The 17,830-nt window shown below is 40.9% G+C and overlaps 1 protein-coding gene across 1 annotated transcript in view; it reads left to right on the top strand.

Moving 5' to 3' along the window:
* LOC306850453 (A-kinase anchor protein 6-like) overlaps positions 1-8,504 on the top strand; it is a gene marked incomplete at its 5' end in the record, with an annotated part of 108,482 nt that extends 99,978 nt beyond the window's left edge. Inside the window, 3 exons of the mRNA XM_079386106.1 lie at positions 212-3,262; positions 4,467-4,586; positions 7,578-8,504. Coding sequence (XP_079242232.1) covers positions 212-3,262; positions 4,467-4,586; positions 7,578-7,619 — 3,213 coding nt within the window. The 3' untranslated portion in view covers positions 7,620-8,504. The remainder of the gene's footprint in view (positions 1-211; positions 3,263-4,466; positions 4,587-7,577) is intronic.
* Between the last annotated feature and the right edge of the window lie 9,326 nt (positions 8,505-17,830).

The following is a 17,830-nucleotide window of genomic DNA, read 5'->3' as shown; positions in this document are numbered from 1 at the left end:
GTTTATTAGATTAATGAGATAAAGAGGATCATATAAATAGGCTCTTCCTGCTTGAACAAGAAGCAAAGCAATTTGTGTAATTATGCCTTGTGCTGAATGCCCATATCTAAGCAAAAATGTATTTGTCATAGATTAACTTTGAATTTGATCTAATTAAAAGTCCAACCAAGTATTTCTTTGCCCCTGACGTCTTTTTCTCTTCCCTTTTCAGGTCCCTGAGAACCTCATTGAGCCTTCTCTCATAGAGCTCCATGGCCAGATGGAAGACTCTTGGGAGTGGGACGAAATGGACATGACCATCTGCGATCTAGATACACAGGACTGTGAAGATGAGCAAAAGCCTGGATCTAAATCACACCTTAATTCCCCAAAGGAGACTTCAAGTCTCTCCGAGTCATGCCCAAATGACACACGGTGCGGCGCAGCCTTGAGCTCCGCAGAACTGAATCCAGAATCTTCTCGTGTTTATCAGGTGTACAGTCTGCATAATGTTGAACTCTACCAACAACCCCAATATAATCCCAAATCATCATCAACCAAATCCCAACAGTCACTTTTGAAGCGGTTGAGCATGGATTCCTCCTTCTCCTCAGCCGAATCCTTACCTGACATTCTGGGAGACCTGTTGAATGGGAAGCAGGGGCTGCTATCGGATTCAGCCAGGAGATCGGAGAGCGAAAGTGGGATTGTTAGTGAAGGGGACATGGAGACCACAGGTACCTCTGAGGTTTGTCTGCTGTTCCAGAGCGATGAACCAAACGTTTGTGTTACTCTCACCCCTCCTACCAGAGAAGATGGAGACAGAGTCTCAGATGAAGACATAGACAGAGTTTTGGAGCGTGCCAACAAGTGTGCAGAATATGGTGACAGTTTTACCACTGGGCAGAGAGACCAGCAATGTCATATCGTGAGAAAGAAGAGAGAAGATGGTGGAGAAAGCAGGAAGAAACACCGCAAGGAGCCAGTGAAGATTCATGCCAATGGCTTTGGGCTAAGCCAAGAAGCTAACGACAAATATCTCAACATGAGCAGAGATGAAGAGAGGGTGACTACACACCGAAAGCTCCAAAAGGAGTTCGCACAGCTCTCCCAGGGGTCTTCCCTTGACTCTCTTTTCGCAGGAGAGTTATTTCCATCAATCAAAGAGGCACTGACTCGTAGCACTTCCCTGGAAAGTTGGCTCGCTCCATGTAAGAGCACAGAGGACGCCGGCAGTAAGGAAAGTCTGAGGGACGTTGAATCGATTGTGGAGCCCACAGGGGAGCTCAGCAGAAGAACTCTGGAACTTCTAAAACGGCTTGAGAACATCCAAAGCCCTCTTGCAATGAAGATGACGCGTAGCGTCTCTGACGTAACGCTCCAGAGCAGCTCGCTGTGGCGTGGGTCACGCTCGGCTGGAGCTCCCTCCTCCATTAACGAGAGCTCGGCAGCCTCCCTGACGGAGCTGAGCAGCACCGAGGACTCGTCCGTGGCATCCGAGGACCTAGCTGTGCAAATGAACCGCTGCGTGGCTGCAGAGTCCAACGCATCCTTCCGTAAACATTGCCGTAGCCAACAAAAAGCCGATGAGACTGACGCAAGCATCAGTATGGTCGTCAACGTTTCCTGCACTTCAGCCTGTACCGATGACGAGGATGACAGCGATCTTCTCTCCAGCTCCACTCTGACGCTCACCGAAGAAGAGCTTGGTATTAAAGACGATGACTCCAGTGTAACCTCAGAGGAGGAGTACATTGAAGGTTCTCTCGCTCTTGGGCTGGATTATATAAAGGGTGAGTTTCAAAGCTGGATGAAGCCTAGATCTCAGAGTAAAGAGAAAAATGAGGCAGATCTAGTGGATGAGCTGCAGTGTGGCACCATGTCTAAAGACATCCTGTCACCGGTTAAAACCGCCAACGATCGTCACTTTCTCAGCCAATCCACGTTGAAACTCTTGGAAGCCAACACTAATGCTAAAAATGAGAGCCTTGGGCAAGGGGAGGTGGATTGCAACCGAAGGGACGCCACCAGGAGCTATATCAGCCACTTCGTGGATGACATGGAGAACGGGAATGTCGAGAACACTCACATCAAAGGCAAGGATGAAGACGACGAGCTGCTGAGGGAAGAGGGAAGTCTGCTAACCAAGAAAGGGGAATCGTTTAAAAACTGTTACGTGGCAGATGCTGTCAACGGCATCAAAAGCGGTATGGTGACTGCCACCTCTCCATCCTCATGCGAACAGTTGAGCTTGAGCTCCTTGGAAGGGCAGTTGAAAGGCGAGCTGCCCTGTCACAATTCCCACCGTCCCTCGCCCTCCATTTCTCCCATCGACGAGTGTTCAGGGTTATCTGCACACGCTCACAGCCGACAGAAGCAACTCGCCGCCTTTCTGAATGACGTCCACGAGAACCATCAAAAAAGCTCTTCAGAGAGCTGCAACCACCCTGCTTTCATCTCTGAAGAGGCCAAGAGTGACAGTGTCCATGACTTTGTGATGGAGATCATTGACATGACATCTGTGGCCCTGAAGACCAAAGAGGCACAGGCAGAGCAGCCCACGGAGGTGTGTAGCCCGACGTCTGTGTCTCAGATCAGAGAGAAGGTCCTCGAGCACTCCCATCGGCTTATCCATTTGCGCAAGGGCGACTTCTACTCCTATCTGTCGCTGTCCTCGCACGATAGCGACTGCGGAGAGGTCAGCACATGCGCGGAGGACAAGAGCAGCACCCCAATCCTCTCCAGTACGCCAGATATCCGTGATGAAGAGCCGCTCTTCGAGGCCTGCACCGAGGAAGTGTACTTGGGCCCTCCTCTCTGTTACAGCATGTCCATTAGCAAACGGCCCACGAGACACGGCAGCAAGCTAATAGAGCCCCTCGGTCTCCCGAGCCCAGCACCTCCACCGGGCTGCGATGAATACCAAAAAGCACATGGTGTTTCTCAAGGAAGTGTAGCTGGTAGCCAGCCAGAGTGCCATAATGAGGCGCCTTATCTTAATCCTTTACCATGTGAAACCCCGATAGATACTGTTGAATGTTTTGCAGATACTAAAATGCTTGAATCCAATATTTCCCCTGTAATGACTAAGATAAGGGTCTCTTGCTCCACTACAAATCCTTTAAAAGAGGATGGCAGCCTTTATATTAATCCCAAAATTAACTGTCCGCTGATAAGGAAGACTGATAGCGATGAAAGGGCTCCTGCTTCACAGTTGATGAAACAGAAGAACGTCGGGAAAGGGCGCCGCTCTCTACAGGAAGCCAAGTCGACTCATAAACAGGTGTGTTTCGACATTACACCGCGCTCTATCTGCTTGTAATGAGAGCGGTGTGCGTTTCTGCTGAATTCATCTCGTTGACTAAATATTTAAGAGGGGATTTTTATTCATTCTCTCACCCCTTCTCACCCCTCCCTGCCGCTTTTCCCCTGAAGTGCTAATGGAAGAAGGATTTGCAGGCGTAGATTTAAAATTTTAAGGTCTACAGAACAGAATAATCATAATCAGTCAGATTATATTATGATTCATAAGCAAGAATGCGGCGAGGATCATTACTTAATTTCATGACTGAATTAGCATGTATTTGTGTTCTTTTTAAGTAGTTTTCTATTTCATATGCAAACTTCTCCCTGCTTGCTTCCAACTCTGTCTGCAAATCCTGAGTTTGACCTTATATCAGACGAATTAAGTTCCTACTTTCCAGCTAATCATTGAGACTGAAAACACTAAATTAATTTTACTTAAGTCATCAATTGAATTTCAGTGTTTGTACTCATATGGACATATTGATTTCATTAAAATAGCTGGATGGTGTCATATGAAAACAGAAAGGGAGCTATTAAAATCTTCATCTTTTCAACACCCCCTCCCACAACTCAATCTTTTCATGTTTCTTTCTTCTTCTGATCTATCTTTTTATCTGCCTTTTTTCTCTCAGTTTTTCAGTTTCAATTCACTGTACTTTATCGGTATAGATTCAATTTTGAAAACATTTCTAGCATATATGTGAATAGTGCGAAATAAATCATATAACAACAGTGCAAATGTAAACAGGTAAAACATTTTTATATAGGTGATGTTTTTTAATGTGAAAATTGTTTCTTTATTCTAATTTAGTATTCAAAGACAGCTCATTTTAGAAAATTTTAGGAAAATAAAGACATTTTTGCTTGACTTTTCTGTAAATACTTTTCCAGTGGAATATAAGTGTTTATTAAACCTGTCTGCAAACAGTCTGTTTTTCTGTTTTGTTTAGTAACTTTATCGGTGCAGAAATGCATGTTTTAAAAATTTAATTTAATTTAATTTAATTTAATTTAATTTAATTTAATTTAATTTAATTTAATTTAATTTAATTTAATTTAATTTAATTTAATTTAATTTAATTTTTTATATCAAAGTAACAAATTTTACAAACCAAAAAATGTTCAAAAAGACTAAAGACTAAATGATGAAGGCAACATTTCTCTTGTTCTCTCTCTTCCAGCTGGCAAGGTCAGAGAGCAGCGGTGGTGTTGCGGAGGGCTGCAGGGCTCAGACCAGCGGTCCGCAGACGGATAGCTCATCTGCAGGAAGGAGTAGAGTCAGCAGCAGGCCTCAGGTCAAGGTAGGTGCTATAGGACTCGCTTCAACACACACAACCTCTCCCTCCCATCCACTTCTGCCGCACCGCTGAAAAACAGCCACGGGGTCTTTTCGACATCAAGCGTTACATTGCAAACAAGCCCTTTTTCCATTGTGCTTCGTACTGCACGTTAGCATGATTTATTAGTAGCGTGTTTTGAAATGAGCCTGTTTTGTGTATTTCCATTATTTGTTGCTTGTGAAATTCTGCTTGATAAAAACCCAAAGGCTCACTTCTCAATGACGCAAATGCCTGGTCTGGACCGGCAGTGTTATGGTTTAAATTATAGGCCACTGTACTTTCTACACGATGACTCCCTTACCAGTAAATTGGTTTGAAAAGCATTCATTATGTAACGTGGTCCATATATCCAGTGGGGTTAGCCTTGGAATTGTCTTCCCATTTTTCTCTGTCTTTCTCTCTTACTGTCTCTTTCTCAGTCGCTGCTGTGGCCTCATCAGTGCAGGGCTGAAATAATGAACGTGTGTTGGTCGGCAATCATTTCTCTTGATGAAAAGCATATACAGCAGATGGAAAACTTAAAGAGCGCTGCTTTCTTAGTCTCAAATAAATTTCCTGACTGCAAAAATATACGACACATTGTAATCTGGCGGAATTAACAGATGGAAAACACAAACTTGAGCTAGTGCAGGATTGGGCAAAAAATTGGTTTTTAGGACTTGGCTTCCTTTCAGTTCATGAGCATAAATTTCGAAGGCAGTTCTGAATGATGCACAGCCCTGCGGCTAGCTAATAGTTCGCAAATATTTCTAAGAAAATATAAGTTTTGGTGTGTAACCACCACATACATAAATGATGAAATGTTGACGGTTATGTGATACAAAGGGAAGGTCATCTTGAAGATTGTTCGTAGTTGGTGAGTCGGACACATTTCAGCAAGTGCCCGAGGCTTCAGGGACACGGTAAACAGCAGAGAGAGCCAACTATCTGTCTCTACAGACACTATCATGTCAGCCCTGCGGTCATTGTGGGTTCAGCTCACACTGCACAGTCAAATGCACTGCTTGTCACATGACACAGAGAAGACCTGAGCCAAACCAACAAACATACCAATCAAATGCAATGCTTTCTTGTACTTATAATATCTTGGTCATACAACATTCAATTGTCATACAATTAAATTATATTTAATTACATAAATAGATCTGAGAGAGTAAGAGAGAAAATAATAGATATAAAATATGATTGTTTATTTATTTTATACAATATGTAATTATGTACTAGTGTTAGGTTATGTTGTGTTTTGTGTAAATAAACACACACACACACACACACACACACACACACACACACATATATATATGTCAGACTGTGTCTCGTGTTTCCCCTCCTCTCGTGCCCATATTTGGTGTTCCTGTTCCTGTCCTCGTTCCCTTTAGTTATCAGTTCATTAGTTCCAGGTGTGTTGTTAATTATCTAGTTTAGTCTGTCCTTTATAAGCCCTGTGTTTCCCTGCCTCTGTGTGCTGTCTGAAAGTGTCATTCTGCGTTTGTCTGGCCTGTACTCCACGTCTCACAAAGTTGGTTATTAAAGGATTACCGTTTGTGAAGGACTCCTTGTCTCCTCGTTCCCTTCCTCTGACGAAGCATGACAGAAGACAGCACCCTAAACATGACAACGGCTGAAGACAGGCTTTGGTGTCTGCGGCAGGATGGCCGGGAGTTGGTGAGGTATGTAGAGGAGTTCCTAGACCTTACCAACCAGGTGAGTTGGATTGACGCCTCGCTCGGTGTCTGTTTTCGGTTTGGGTTGGATGATGATGTCATCAGCTGCGATCTTCCCATGTCCAGTTTTTCCCTGATCGAGCTGGTTAATCATGTCCTCAATGTAAATGGTATTAATCTCGAAGTTTGTCAGAACGATCGTCATCCAACCCCACCCGAAAACCACCAGGCCTCACCTGCTCACCTCTCGTCAGGACCCTCCACATACCCAACCAAATGTTCCGACCACCCAACTCTTCCCAGCACCGCCTCTGTCCTCAGCCCAGAGCGCCCCCGAGAATCCGCGCTTGCAGAGCGCCCCCGTGAATCCGCGCTGTCCGAGCGCCCTCCAGTGCCTGCTCCTCGCGAGCGCCCTCTAGTGCCTGCTCCTCGCAAGTACTCTCCTACGTCTCCACTGGTCCCGTCCAGCTCTCCTGCGTCTCCGCTGGTCCCGTCCAGCTCTCCTGCGTCTCCGCTGGTCCCGTCCAGCTTCGCGCTTCAAGAGCGCTCCAAGGAGTCCGTGCTTCAAGAGCGCCCGCAAGTGCCCACACCTCCAGAGTGCCCCACAGAGCCCGTTCCTCCAGATCGCCCTCTAGTGTTGGCGCCTCCAGAGTGCCCAGTCCCGCCGTGGCCTCCCGAGTCTCCAGATCCGCCATGGCCTCCTGAGTCCCCTGCCCCGCCATGGAGGCCGGTAGCCCTGCCCCCTGATCCCTGGAGGCCTCCAGACCGCCCACCCCCCCTCCCCATTGGATGGTGTATGGCGCGTGGACGCGCCTTCCAGAGGGGGACGTAATGTCAGACTGTGTCTCGTGTTTCCCCTCCTCTCGTGCCCATATTTGGTGTTCCTGTTCCTGTCCTCGTTCCCTTTAGTTATCAGTTCATTAGTTCCAGGTGTGCTGTTAATTATCTAGTTTAGTCTGTCCTTTATAAGCCCTGTGTTTCCCTGCCTCTGTGTGCTGTCTGAAAGTGTCATTCTGCGTTTGTCTGGCCTGTACTCCACGTCTCACAAAGTTGGTTATTAAAGGATTACCGTTTGTGAAGAACTCCTTGTCTCCTCGTTCCCTTCCTCTGACGAAGCGTGACTATATATATATATATATATATATATATATATATATATATATATATATATATATATATATATATATATATATATATATATATATATTTATTTTTAAGTTCTGTGATTTGCAATTATTACAATTTAACTAAGTTACTAACTATATCAATCTGTGTGTTTTTCTTGTAGAGATTCTCTGGAAGTCTCGCCACACCTGTGTGTAAACCCTGACTCACCCAGTGGAGGCTCTCTGAGGTCTGACACTCCACCTGTGGATGGTGATGTGGGGTCTGGAGCGGACACTTAAATGGATGTTAGTGCATGGGCCATTAGTCTGGCACTTTAGAGATCTAAGTCCTTTATCCTCAGCACCCTCATCCTCTTCCTCCTGGCTGCTATATTATTTACCCGTGACCTTTGCCCTCTTGGTGACCACCACTTCAAGCTCCACACGAGACTGAGCTACCTCACCAGTCTTCCACCATCCCGACCCATAAAAGTACACCGCTAAAGTACACAAACCTCTTCTATCATATTAGCGACATCTAAACAAGTTCAGCTGTTTCATGCCTAAGCGTTAAGGTGTGCTATTTGAGGGTCGCCCCATCAATCATTAACGTGGTCCTAATCAGCCTCGAATGAGACGTGACGTCGTGGTCTCTCACGTGGAGGTTATCAACCAGGCTTCACGTTTCTCTCTAGCCGACTGAAGTAGCGCCACAGTTTCTATGCAACATGACGGTTGTGTGATGTTGTGTGGCATGTTCTCTTTGGCAGTTTGATGCGAAACCTTTTTTTTTTTTACTCCCTGATAAACAAAGAAATGTATAAACATTTTGTGCCTTGCAGTTACTACATTTTATTAAACACTGCTTCACCCCCCTCGTGTGTCCTGTGATCGGTGAGAAAACAGACGTGTGGCAAGGCTGAGAATGACGAATGGGCATCTGTAAATATGTAAACTGTGCGTTCAAACCCTGGTGTATAATGATGTCATATTACTTCATGGTCGTGTTCCTGTTTGTGTTACGTGACGTGGATAAATAGCTATTGTTAGACTGCATGGTGAACTATGTACAAGAAAACTTCCATAAATAAACCTAATTTAATGAACTCATCGCATATTGATATTCTTTTCACATGTAATAAAGTGAGACCGGGGCTAGTTGTCACAGTTGTTACAGCAGGAATATTTCTAGGGATCGGGTAAGTACTGAAAGACAGTTTCAAACAAAGTATTAGCTATAATGTTAACTATTAAATAAAATTTAAGATTTTATTGCTAAACAAAATACAGTTTTGTTCAGTATATTGAACAATATACTGGCGCAGGTGGTGGTGATGGCGCAGTGGATAAGACACATGCCTTTGGTGTGAGAGACCCGGGTTCGAATCCACTGTGAGACACCAATGTGTCCCTGAGCAAGACACTTAACCCCTAGTTGCTCCAGAGGCGTGCGACCTCTGACATATATAGCAATTGTAAGTCGCTTTGGATAAAAGCGTCAGCTAAAAAAAAAAAAAAAAAAAAATACTGACAGGGATGTTATCGCACTATATGGGGTAAGTTGTCACAGTGTGAACCTGCTCTTTATGGATATTTATGATGACAAGTAGACTTATTTTGAATTAAGAAAAACTACATGAAGTGTTTTTTTCTTTTCTCTTTTTTATCTTGCACTACAAATCTGCATTTAAAATGTTGTATCATATCAATATTTATTGTTTTATTCAGCAAAATTTAAATAATGGAACTTATTAATAAAACTTAGTATTTTCTTAGTATTTCAAAAGCAAAACTCATGAAAAATTCATAAAACCACAGACATTTAAAACAAAAAAGTAAACACAATACCAAACCGCTCAGAAATTAGGTATGTATTTAAGTAATAATGTAATAAACTCAAAATTTAACAAATGTGACAACTTGCCCCAACATGGCATTCATGAAAATAACTTTAACCCTTTAACCTTATAATTTCCATTATACAGTACTGTTCAGACGTTTGAGGCTGGTAAGATATTTTTACTTTTTTGAAAGAAGTCTCTTATGCTTACCAATGCTGCAAACAGTAAAAACAGCTATATAGTGAAATATTATTACAATTTAAAAGAACATTTTCTACTTGAATGTATTTTAAGGTGTAATTTATTCCTGTGGTGCAAAGCTGACTTCTTAGCATCATTACTCCAGTCTTTAGTGTCACATGATCCTTCAGAAATCATGATGATGATCTCATGATGATTTGCTCATGATGATCATGAATAAATAGGAAGTTCAAAAGAACAGCATTTTTTTGGAATTTTATTTGTTTGCAACATTATAATGTCTTTACTGTCACTTTTGATCAAATGAATGTGTCCTCAATGACTAAATGTATTTATTTCTTTTAAAAAAAATCTTACTCCAGACTTCTGAACAGTAGTGTATATTTGTGATACATGCATATCAGACATGCAGCTGTACATATTTATAAATCTCAAACTCTTTTACCATAGCAACATACTGTAGATAAGTCATATGCATCAGCTTTAAAGTCGAGGCTGAACGTCAGCTGGTTATTTTTGTGGCTAATATGCTGTTTACAGGAAGTCCTGATGACTCTGAAGATTGTGTGATGGGCCCTCAGAGATTCAGATATACAGTGGCATCGGAACCTCTGGAACTCTTCGACAGCCAATCAAGCGCTCTCCTGATTGCGCCGCCGCGGCCTGATGATAAGCTCTCTGCCATAATCGCCCATCGGCTCCTGCAGGATTGCGTGTTTGTTGATGATGAGTGCGCGCTTGCACCGGAACAAAATCAGTCGGCGGGAATGAAAGAATGGAGGATGAGAAAGCTATGTGCGTCTGGTTCCTTATGAAACGGGAGTACAGTGCGTTACTGTATCTCACCAAACCTGTCAAATTTCACCCCAAAATCAAACATTTTATCTTAATTAAAGGAGTTGTTCACCCACAAATGAAAATTTGCTGAAAATGTTCTCACCCTCAGGCCAGATGAGATGTGGATGAGCTTGGTTCTTCATCCGAACAGATTTGGTTTAAATTCAGCACTGCATCAGTTACTCACCAATGGATCCTCTGCAGTGAATGGGTGCCGTCAGAATGAGAGTTCCAACAGCTGATAAAAACATCACAATAATCCACAAGTAATTCACACGAGTACAGTCCATAAATTAATGTCTTGTGAAGCAAAACGTTCATAATCCATAAAAGTGATTTCTCCAGTGAAAAAGCAGTCTTGTCTGAATCAGGAGAGAAATATGCACAGATCAACCACCAGTTACAAGTGAAAACAGTCAATATGTGGGTGGATTTTGATGTGAGAAGACAACAGGGGATGGACTTTTTCACTGGAGAAAGCATTATTATGAATTATGGACTGGGATTTTGGTGAAGCGATGAAGTTTCACTATACATTATTTGATGGACTAGACTGGATTTCTTGTGGATTATTATGTTTTTATCAGCTGTTTGGACACTCATTCTGACGGCACCCATTTACTGTGATGTAATGCTAAATTTTTACAAACCTACGTCTTTGTAAATATTCAGCAAATTTTCTTTTTCGGGTGAACTGTTGCTTTAGGCACATTTATCTGGCAAACAGTGTGTAATAATGGAAGTTCATACTGAGCCCCCCATCAGAACTAAATAATTGCAAATATGCAATAACACAAACTGCACATATGCAATGAAAAACAGACATTATAAAACTGTCTGACCTCTTTAATCTCACAGTCTTTAGACTCCCAGTGTTTGTCCAGAGCGAACACTACGGATCCATATTACATTTTAGTGGGAAAGTCACGTTAATATTTAAAATAAGGTTTTTGGCATTGGACGGTGGCTTTGATAAATTAGGATGGAAATGAATTCTTACACTGTCTTCAAACACTGCATGGTGAACAAATTATTCCCCTTTTTGCAATTAACAGGACATTTTTGTATGAAATGGAAATGGCTTTAAAGGTAGTAAAGGTCATGTGTATCGAACCATGGTGGCTTTGCAATTACAGCCAGTCAGAATGTTGATTTGGAGGCTTTTCCCAGGCATAGATGGAAAAATTAATAAGTTGAAGTCTCTTTGTTGAAAAGATCGCTGTTGATTATATGACATTATGTGACAAAGAAGACAAGTTGCGGGTGATTTTTTCCACATGAGTTTAAGTGGGATAAAAGAAGTCGATGACGACCTTCAAATGTCAGAAATGCCTTTTTAGTTTGGTGGACATGAACTGAAAACTTTATGCTGTTGAACTATTTCTCACTTTTGATCACAGCTGCATGAAACATGCCATTTTTTGCATTGGTAAAGATGCACGAGCTGCCTGTTCTGATGTCAGATTCACTCATTTAAATTCAACCAATTATCTTCTCTCTCCTTTCACCATTTTTTTGTCTTCTGTATGATTTTTTAAAGCATGCGTCAATGCAAACATGCTCGGGTGTCATCAGAGCGCTGGACCGCGGGCTCGACGGTGTAAGGAAGGTTTGATGTGAAGGCACGATATTAAACGTGACATGTCACCATAACACAGAGTTCTATATCTTGACAGGATGTCTATACATCACTAGCTTTTATGTTTCAAAGTAATGATAGGCCTTTGAAAGACTGGGAAAAAGCATCATGGCTGTCCAGCTCAAGCTATGAGGACGCTAGTCAGATCTGTGCTGTCAAATAGTATTTATAGTGAATGAAATGACCTTGTTTTCTTCATTTTTTATTGTGAGTGTTGGATTGTACTGGAAATGGAACAGAATAGTGAAGCACATTTACAAAAGCCTACAAGTGATCTTATCAAAACCAAGAGCAGTAATATTGATTAAAATAGAAAGTAAAAAAAATACACGGTAAATAGATTTTAGCAAGTTACAATGCTAAAAGAATGCTATATGTTCGCTTACCTAATACAACAAATAATTATGTTTAACAAGATATATTCATATCTTTGTATCTATCTATCTATGTTTTTATGTAGATATATAAAATTATATATGGAAATATATATTATATTAATATATTTATATATCATATAATTTTCATATTATGTATATAAAATTAAATTAAGTTACAATTTTTGTTGGGTGTGTATACACATATATAAACTCTCTCAATGTATATATACTCAACAAACCAATTATATAACATATATTTAATAAAATATTCTAAGAAAAATCTATGATATAATTTCTGGTTTTAGGGTGTTTTATGTTATGTAAATTATGTTTGTGTTACCCTGCTGGTGTTTACATGGGTCACACTGTTACTAATATTTCATAAAACTGCATTTTCCTCTCTATTTCTTTATTGTGAATATGGACATGGTTTTACATAAGGAAGATTTATAACATATTACAAAAGCCCTATTTTTGGCTCAATTGCATTTGTTCTGTCAGATCACTACAAATGATCACAACCAATTTCTAGAGTCTTTATAATGAGTCTTATTTCAGAAATACATAATAAACATTCATGTACCAGACACTGTGACATTAAATGGCACTGAATGAGACCGATTAGGATGCAAATGCCATGTTGCCTCTTTTACATCTGCATTCCAGATGATCTACGAAAGCTCTTCTCCAGCAGCAGCAGTGTTACGGGTTGAATGTGGCCCAGGTGTGGTTTGTGATATATCACAGGTTTGGGGGATCAGATATCTCACAGACAGCAGCAGTAACAGGTTTGGAGAGGGTGTGAGAATTGGCGGGTGACACAGGTGCCGCCCCCATTAAAACACTCCACAGTGTGCTGAGTTTGTTCATGTTATTAGTAGGGTGAGTAATTGGATTCCAGACGTGTCATCAAAGCATATTAGAAAACAATCCGATGTGAAATCACACGGTGGGCTAAAAGGCCACGTGCCGCTTACCATCGAGAATAAACAAAATCCATGATGTCATTTTCCTTTGGCCCATCCAATCAATCATTTCCACGCCGATTTCCCCTCCCCAGCTTCATGTGTAATTTCCCACAGAAGTTCATTGCTCATTCTCTCTTGATCTGCGATTCTCTTCTGCAAACACAGGCAATCTTTCAAAATTCATTACAGGTTTGGAGAAGTGTAAGAGACGCTGTTGCTATGACCTTTAACCTTTGCTTTTTTAATGCAATCTGCTTCATCCATCAGTGCTGGGGAGGAAGAGTCCGATAGAATTCATCTCTGACAAGTTCAGGAAGTATTACATTTCTGTTGCATTTGCATCCACCCACATATAAAGACACGACATACGCACACACACAGCAGACAATACCACGGCACAACCCGTGATGAATAAAGCTAGGAAATATATCCAATTAAACTGAAATCTAATGATCAAATCCTTAAAGGGATGGTTCACCTGAAATGTAAATTCTGTCAACGTTTACTCTTCTAAATCAACTTGAGCACTGTATGAGATCTAACGGTGTTTTGCATGCAAACATCAATTTTGAGTATGTGAATGGACTGGAAAAGGAATGAAATTGAATTTTTTTGTCCTTTTTATAGTGCAAACATTCTGCTAAACATCTCTTTTTGTGTTCCACAGAAGAAAAAAATCATATGGGTTTGGAACGGCCTGAGTGTGAGTAAATGATTCGGTTACACTTTATTTCGATAGTCCGCTTTAGACATTCTACTAACTATAAGTAATTTTGTAATTACATGTCAACTAATTCTCATTCATTTGCAACTACATGTCTACTAACTCTCAGAGTAGACTGTTAGGTTAGGTTTAGGGTTAGTAGAATAAGTTGGCATATACAAAGTTTCTCATAGTATGTTGTGGACCCATCAACATCAAGTGTTAGAAGGTATTAAGCAGACAGTCTACTAATACTCTAAAGACTGCTAGTTGACATGTAGTTGCAAAGTTACTCACTGTTAGTAGAATGTCTAAAGTGGACTATATTTAAATAAAGTGTTACCAATGATTTTCATTTTCGGGGTGAATTCAATTGTTCCTTTAAAACTCCTGATGTGTTGGGGTCAATTCAATCCACACTTGATTGTCATCCTGCTCAAAATACTGGTTTAACTTTCTTCTAGAAATTTTGTGAATATTTCTCATTTAGGGTCATGAACGTGCATGCAAGGTTGTGACGTGTTTTGGAAGGACTGTAAAAAAATGTGTTGTGGTCAAATTTACCCTCACAAGGAATTGAGACCCAGACAAAAAGGTGGAAGTAGTACAAATAGCAATAAATCTTACTTACACAAGTACAAATAATGTTAAATAATATTTATACCTCAAATAGTGTGCAAATAGTCACTACAAGTATTTGACTTTCTTTCTTTTTTTATGTCCGTGCAGCTAATGAATATAAAAATATGTGAGTGAAATTGACCTCTAACACAATAGAAATAACACTGTAAAATAGAAGGGATTATTAATATATTCATTTATTCTTATTTATTTTAGAATTAATTTTCACATATTTCATATTTTTAGACTCTTATAAGCCACAAGAGGTTTTTGTGTTTTTCATAGTGACAATGACCATTCACTAACACATTCAAATTAAAATCAAAATACAACATCTTGGCTAAAGAACAATGCAGTTAAAAATGAACATTCGGAGACAAAACAAATTAATCTCTATTGACAATGTCTGTGGCGTACTGTTGAATAGCACAGAAAATTATTTTGACAATTTGGCAAATAAAATAATAATTACATTTACAGTAATGCATTTACAATGGAAGTGTCACGAATCTGGTCTGTGGCCTTCCGTCCAATAGCCACCAGAGGTCATCTTTCCATCATATTGACTCTTGCACCACACTACTGTTGCACGTTCACCCACGGACTACAATTCCCATCACCCATTGCATTGAGGTCTCACACACACAGCTGATTGCACTAATCACACTCACACCTGAGAATTATCACACAATCACACACTCTTTATAAGCCTTGGACTTTCTCTCCCTCACTGCCGAGTATTGTCTGCATTTATCACTCCCCTAGTGTTAGCTGCCTTACCGAGCCATTCTGTGTTTTTCTGTTTAGTTCTAGTATTGTTCTGCATTTATAACTCTCTTTTAGCTGCGATACGGAACCCACTTTGTTGTCATAGTCTTGCCTTGTGTGTTTTTCTAGTGTTTTGATTCTTGCCTGTGTTTCCTGGATTTACCCTTTGCTTTGCCGTTTGGACTCTGTTTGCACCTCTCTTGGACTATTGCTCGTATACCTGGATTATCTCTCTGCCTTGCCCTGTTGGATATTGTTCGCCGATCATCGACTCTCGCTAGCCCTAGGATTGCTCTGTGTCTTGCCCGTACCATACCTGTTTGCCGTTATTTGACCCTGCCTGTTTATTGACTGTTTATAAATAAAAGCTTGCACTTGGATCCGCACATCTCGCGTCTTGTTCGCCCCGTTACATAAACCCTCGGAATATCTTCCATAGACGTCCTTTGTAAGTGCATTATTGAAAACATTTGTTTAACAAATGATTTGGAATTATTGTTATTGTCTGCCACAGATGTTGCCGATAGATTTGAAGATAGATTCTAAGGTTTTCATAACTTAAAACATTCTTAGAATATAATTTTGTTAGATGGTAGGATATTTTAGAGATTTCACAATTTCTAATAAAAGCAAAGGTTAAAGATTTCAAGTTATGTGGTGCATTAAAATAGCTAATCAGAAGTCCTTTAATTAAGAGGCGTCATCAGTAATCACCTCTTTAAGAAAGAAACAGTCATATTCATCGTGTATTGTTATCTTTCATTTAAGAAGGGAGAGAAAAAATGTAATTCACAGTTACAACTCCAATTATCCTCTTGTGATAGGAGCTGTGCTGATGACCTCGTGATTGACAGAATGATCACATAATGGAGCACACACTCATTTCAGCGTGTAAAGTGTTTAACACGCCACGTCCCGATAAGCTCAAACCACCGGCAACCAGTCGTACAACCTCCAAACTCCTCCGCAAAAATACCCTTGACTTCATTTAACACGGACCTTGTGCTGATTGTTATCGCAGGAGTCGCAGGAGAGGAGCCGGGAGGAGAGAGGTGGGCGAGTTAGAGGCCCGGCCAGCGTTTCTTCAGACAGCAGGAAAGAGATTTCTCTTTTGCGTGACATGGAGAGAGTTTGGACAAACAGCAGGACCGACGGCCCCAATCACAGTTTATCCTACTTCACATTAAGCTGACTTGTCAACATGTGGTTGGGAGGAGAATGGCATTGACTGAGAGTGAAGCCCACCGCTGGCTTCCAGAATAATCCACTGACCCTCAGTGAGCAAATCATGAGCTGCTGAAAGCTCACGTCAACTCAGCCTCGAGTATTGTCTGCAGGAAATGGATTTATGGGGTGGGTTTGTTGTCACTTGTGTCTTCTGAGAAAAAGCAGAATGGATGAAAACCGAGACAAGAAAGCAACGGCAAAATCATACAGTGTGTTATGTTTCAACTCGTGCAGTTTGAAGTCACACTCAGATGTTCTTTACATTGTGTTAGATGAAATGCCAGACGCCTCAGACTGGAATATTGAATCACAGCCGCATCTCTCTATCTCTCTCTCTCTCTCTCTCTCTCTCTCTCTCTATCTATCTATCTGTTCATTCATCTGTCTATCTGTCTGTCTGTCTGTCTCTCTGTCTGTCTGTCACAACTGATTTTATTTATTCAGCACAATTTATTTTACATAATTAATGAGGAAAAACACTGAGGAAAAACTTTGATTGCACTTTTAACTAGAAAATCGCTTGAAAGTTACCTTCTAAATGTTAATTGAATATAAAGTTATTTCTCCTACACAGCAATTAGACTAAATGGAGAGCAAATGCAAATTTCATCACCATCTCAGATTTTCTCCTGAGAGTTGAGCCTAGTATCTCACATATAGACTTTGACTGGTCTGGTTCACTTTGCTTCTTATTCTTAACAGGATCCACCCACTTAGACAGGAAAAGATCATCTGGCTGACATGACATGTGACCGATCACAGTTTGTTTTGCATTTACTAACTATCTAAACTCTCTAAAATGAATGATTTCAGCAATAACAGGCCAGTGTGTGAAACCCAAACTCAAACTTTGGCACCTCAGTCACAGAAAACAAACCAATTCAACAGGATTTCGTGTGTAGATTGTTTAAAATGAAACATAACTGAGAGCTCTAAAAGAGCAACTTCCAAACAACAAATGTCCCCTGACTTTAAAACTTTGCGTATCTCCATAATAAGTGTACTTCTCTTATAATCTGGCTTGTCTTTTAACAACACTCTGTGTTCCTGGCTGAGCAGTATAATATCGATTGCCAAAGCCTTCCTCAAGAGAACGCGCACCTCCCGCATAGCTCTGTGATGTGGGAGGCTCACGCTGCCCCGGATCTGTCTCATGTAGTTTAGCAGAGCACTGTAGACAAATAAATGCAATACAGACCACTGGAAGTAAACAGAAGACAGCGTTAATCTAATTGTATTAGGAGCTGCAGTGT

The sequence above is a fragment of the Barbus barbus genome, assembly GCF_936440315.1.
Source record: "Barbus barbus genome assembly, chromosome: 30".
NCBI classification, from domain to species: domain Eukaryota; kingdom Metazoa; phylum Chordata; class Actinopteri; order Cypriniformes; family Cyprinidae; genus Barbus; species Barbus barbus.
This window is presented reverse-complemented; position numbering and strand designations above follow the sequence as displayed.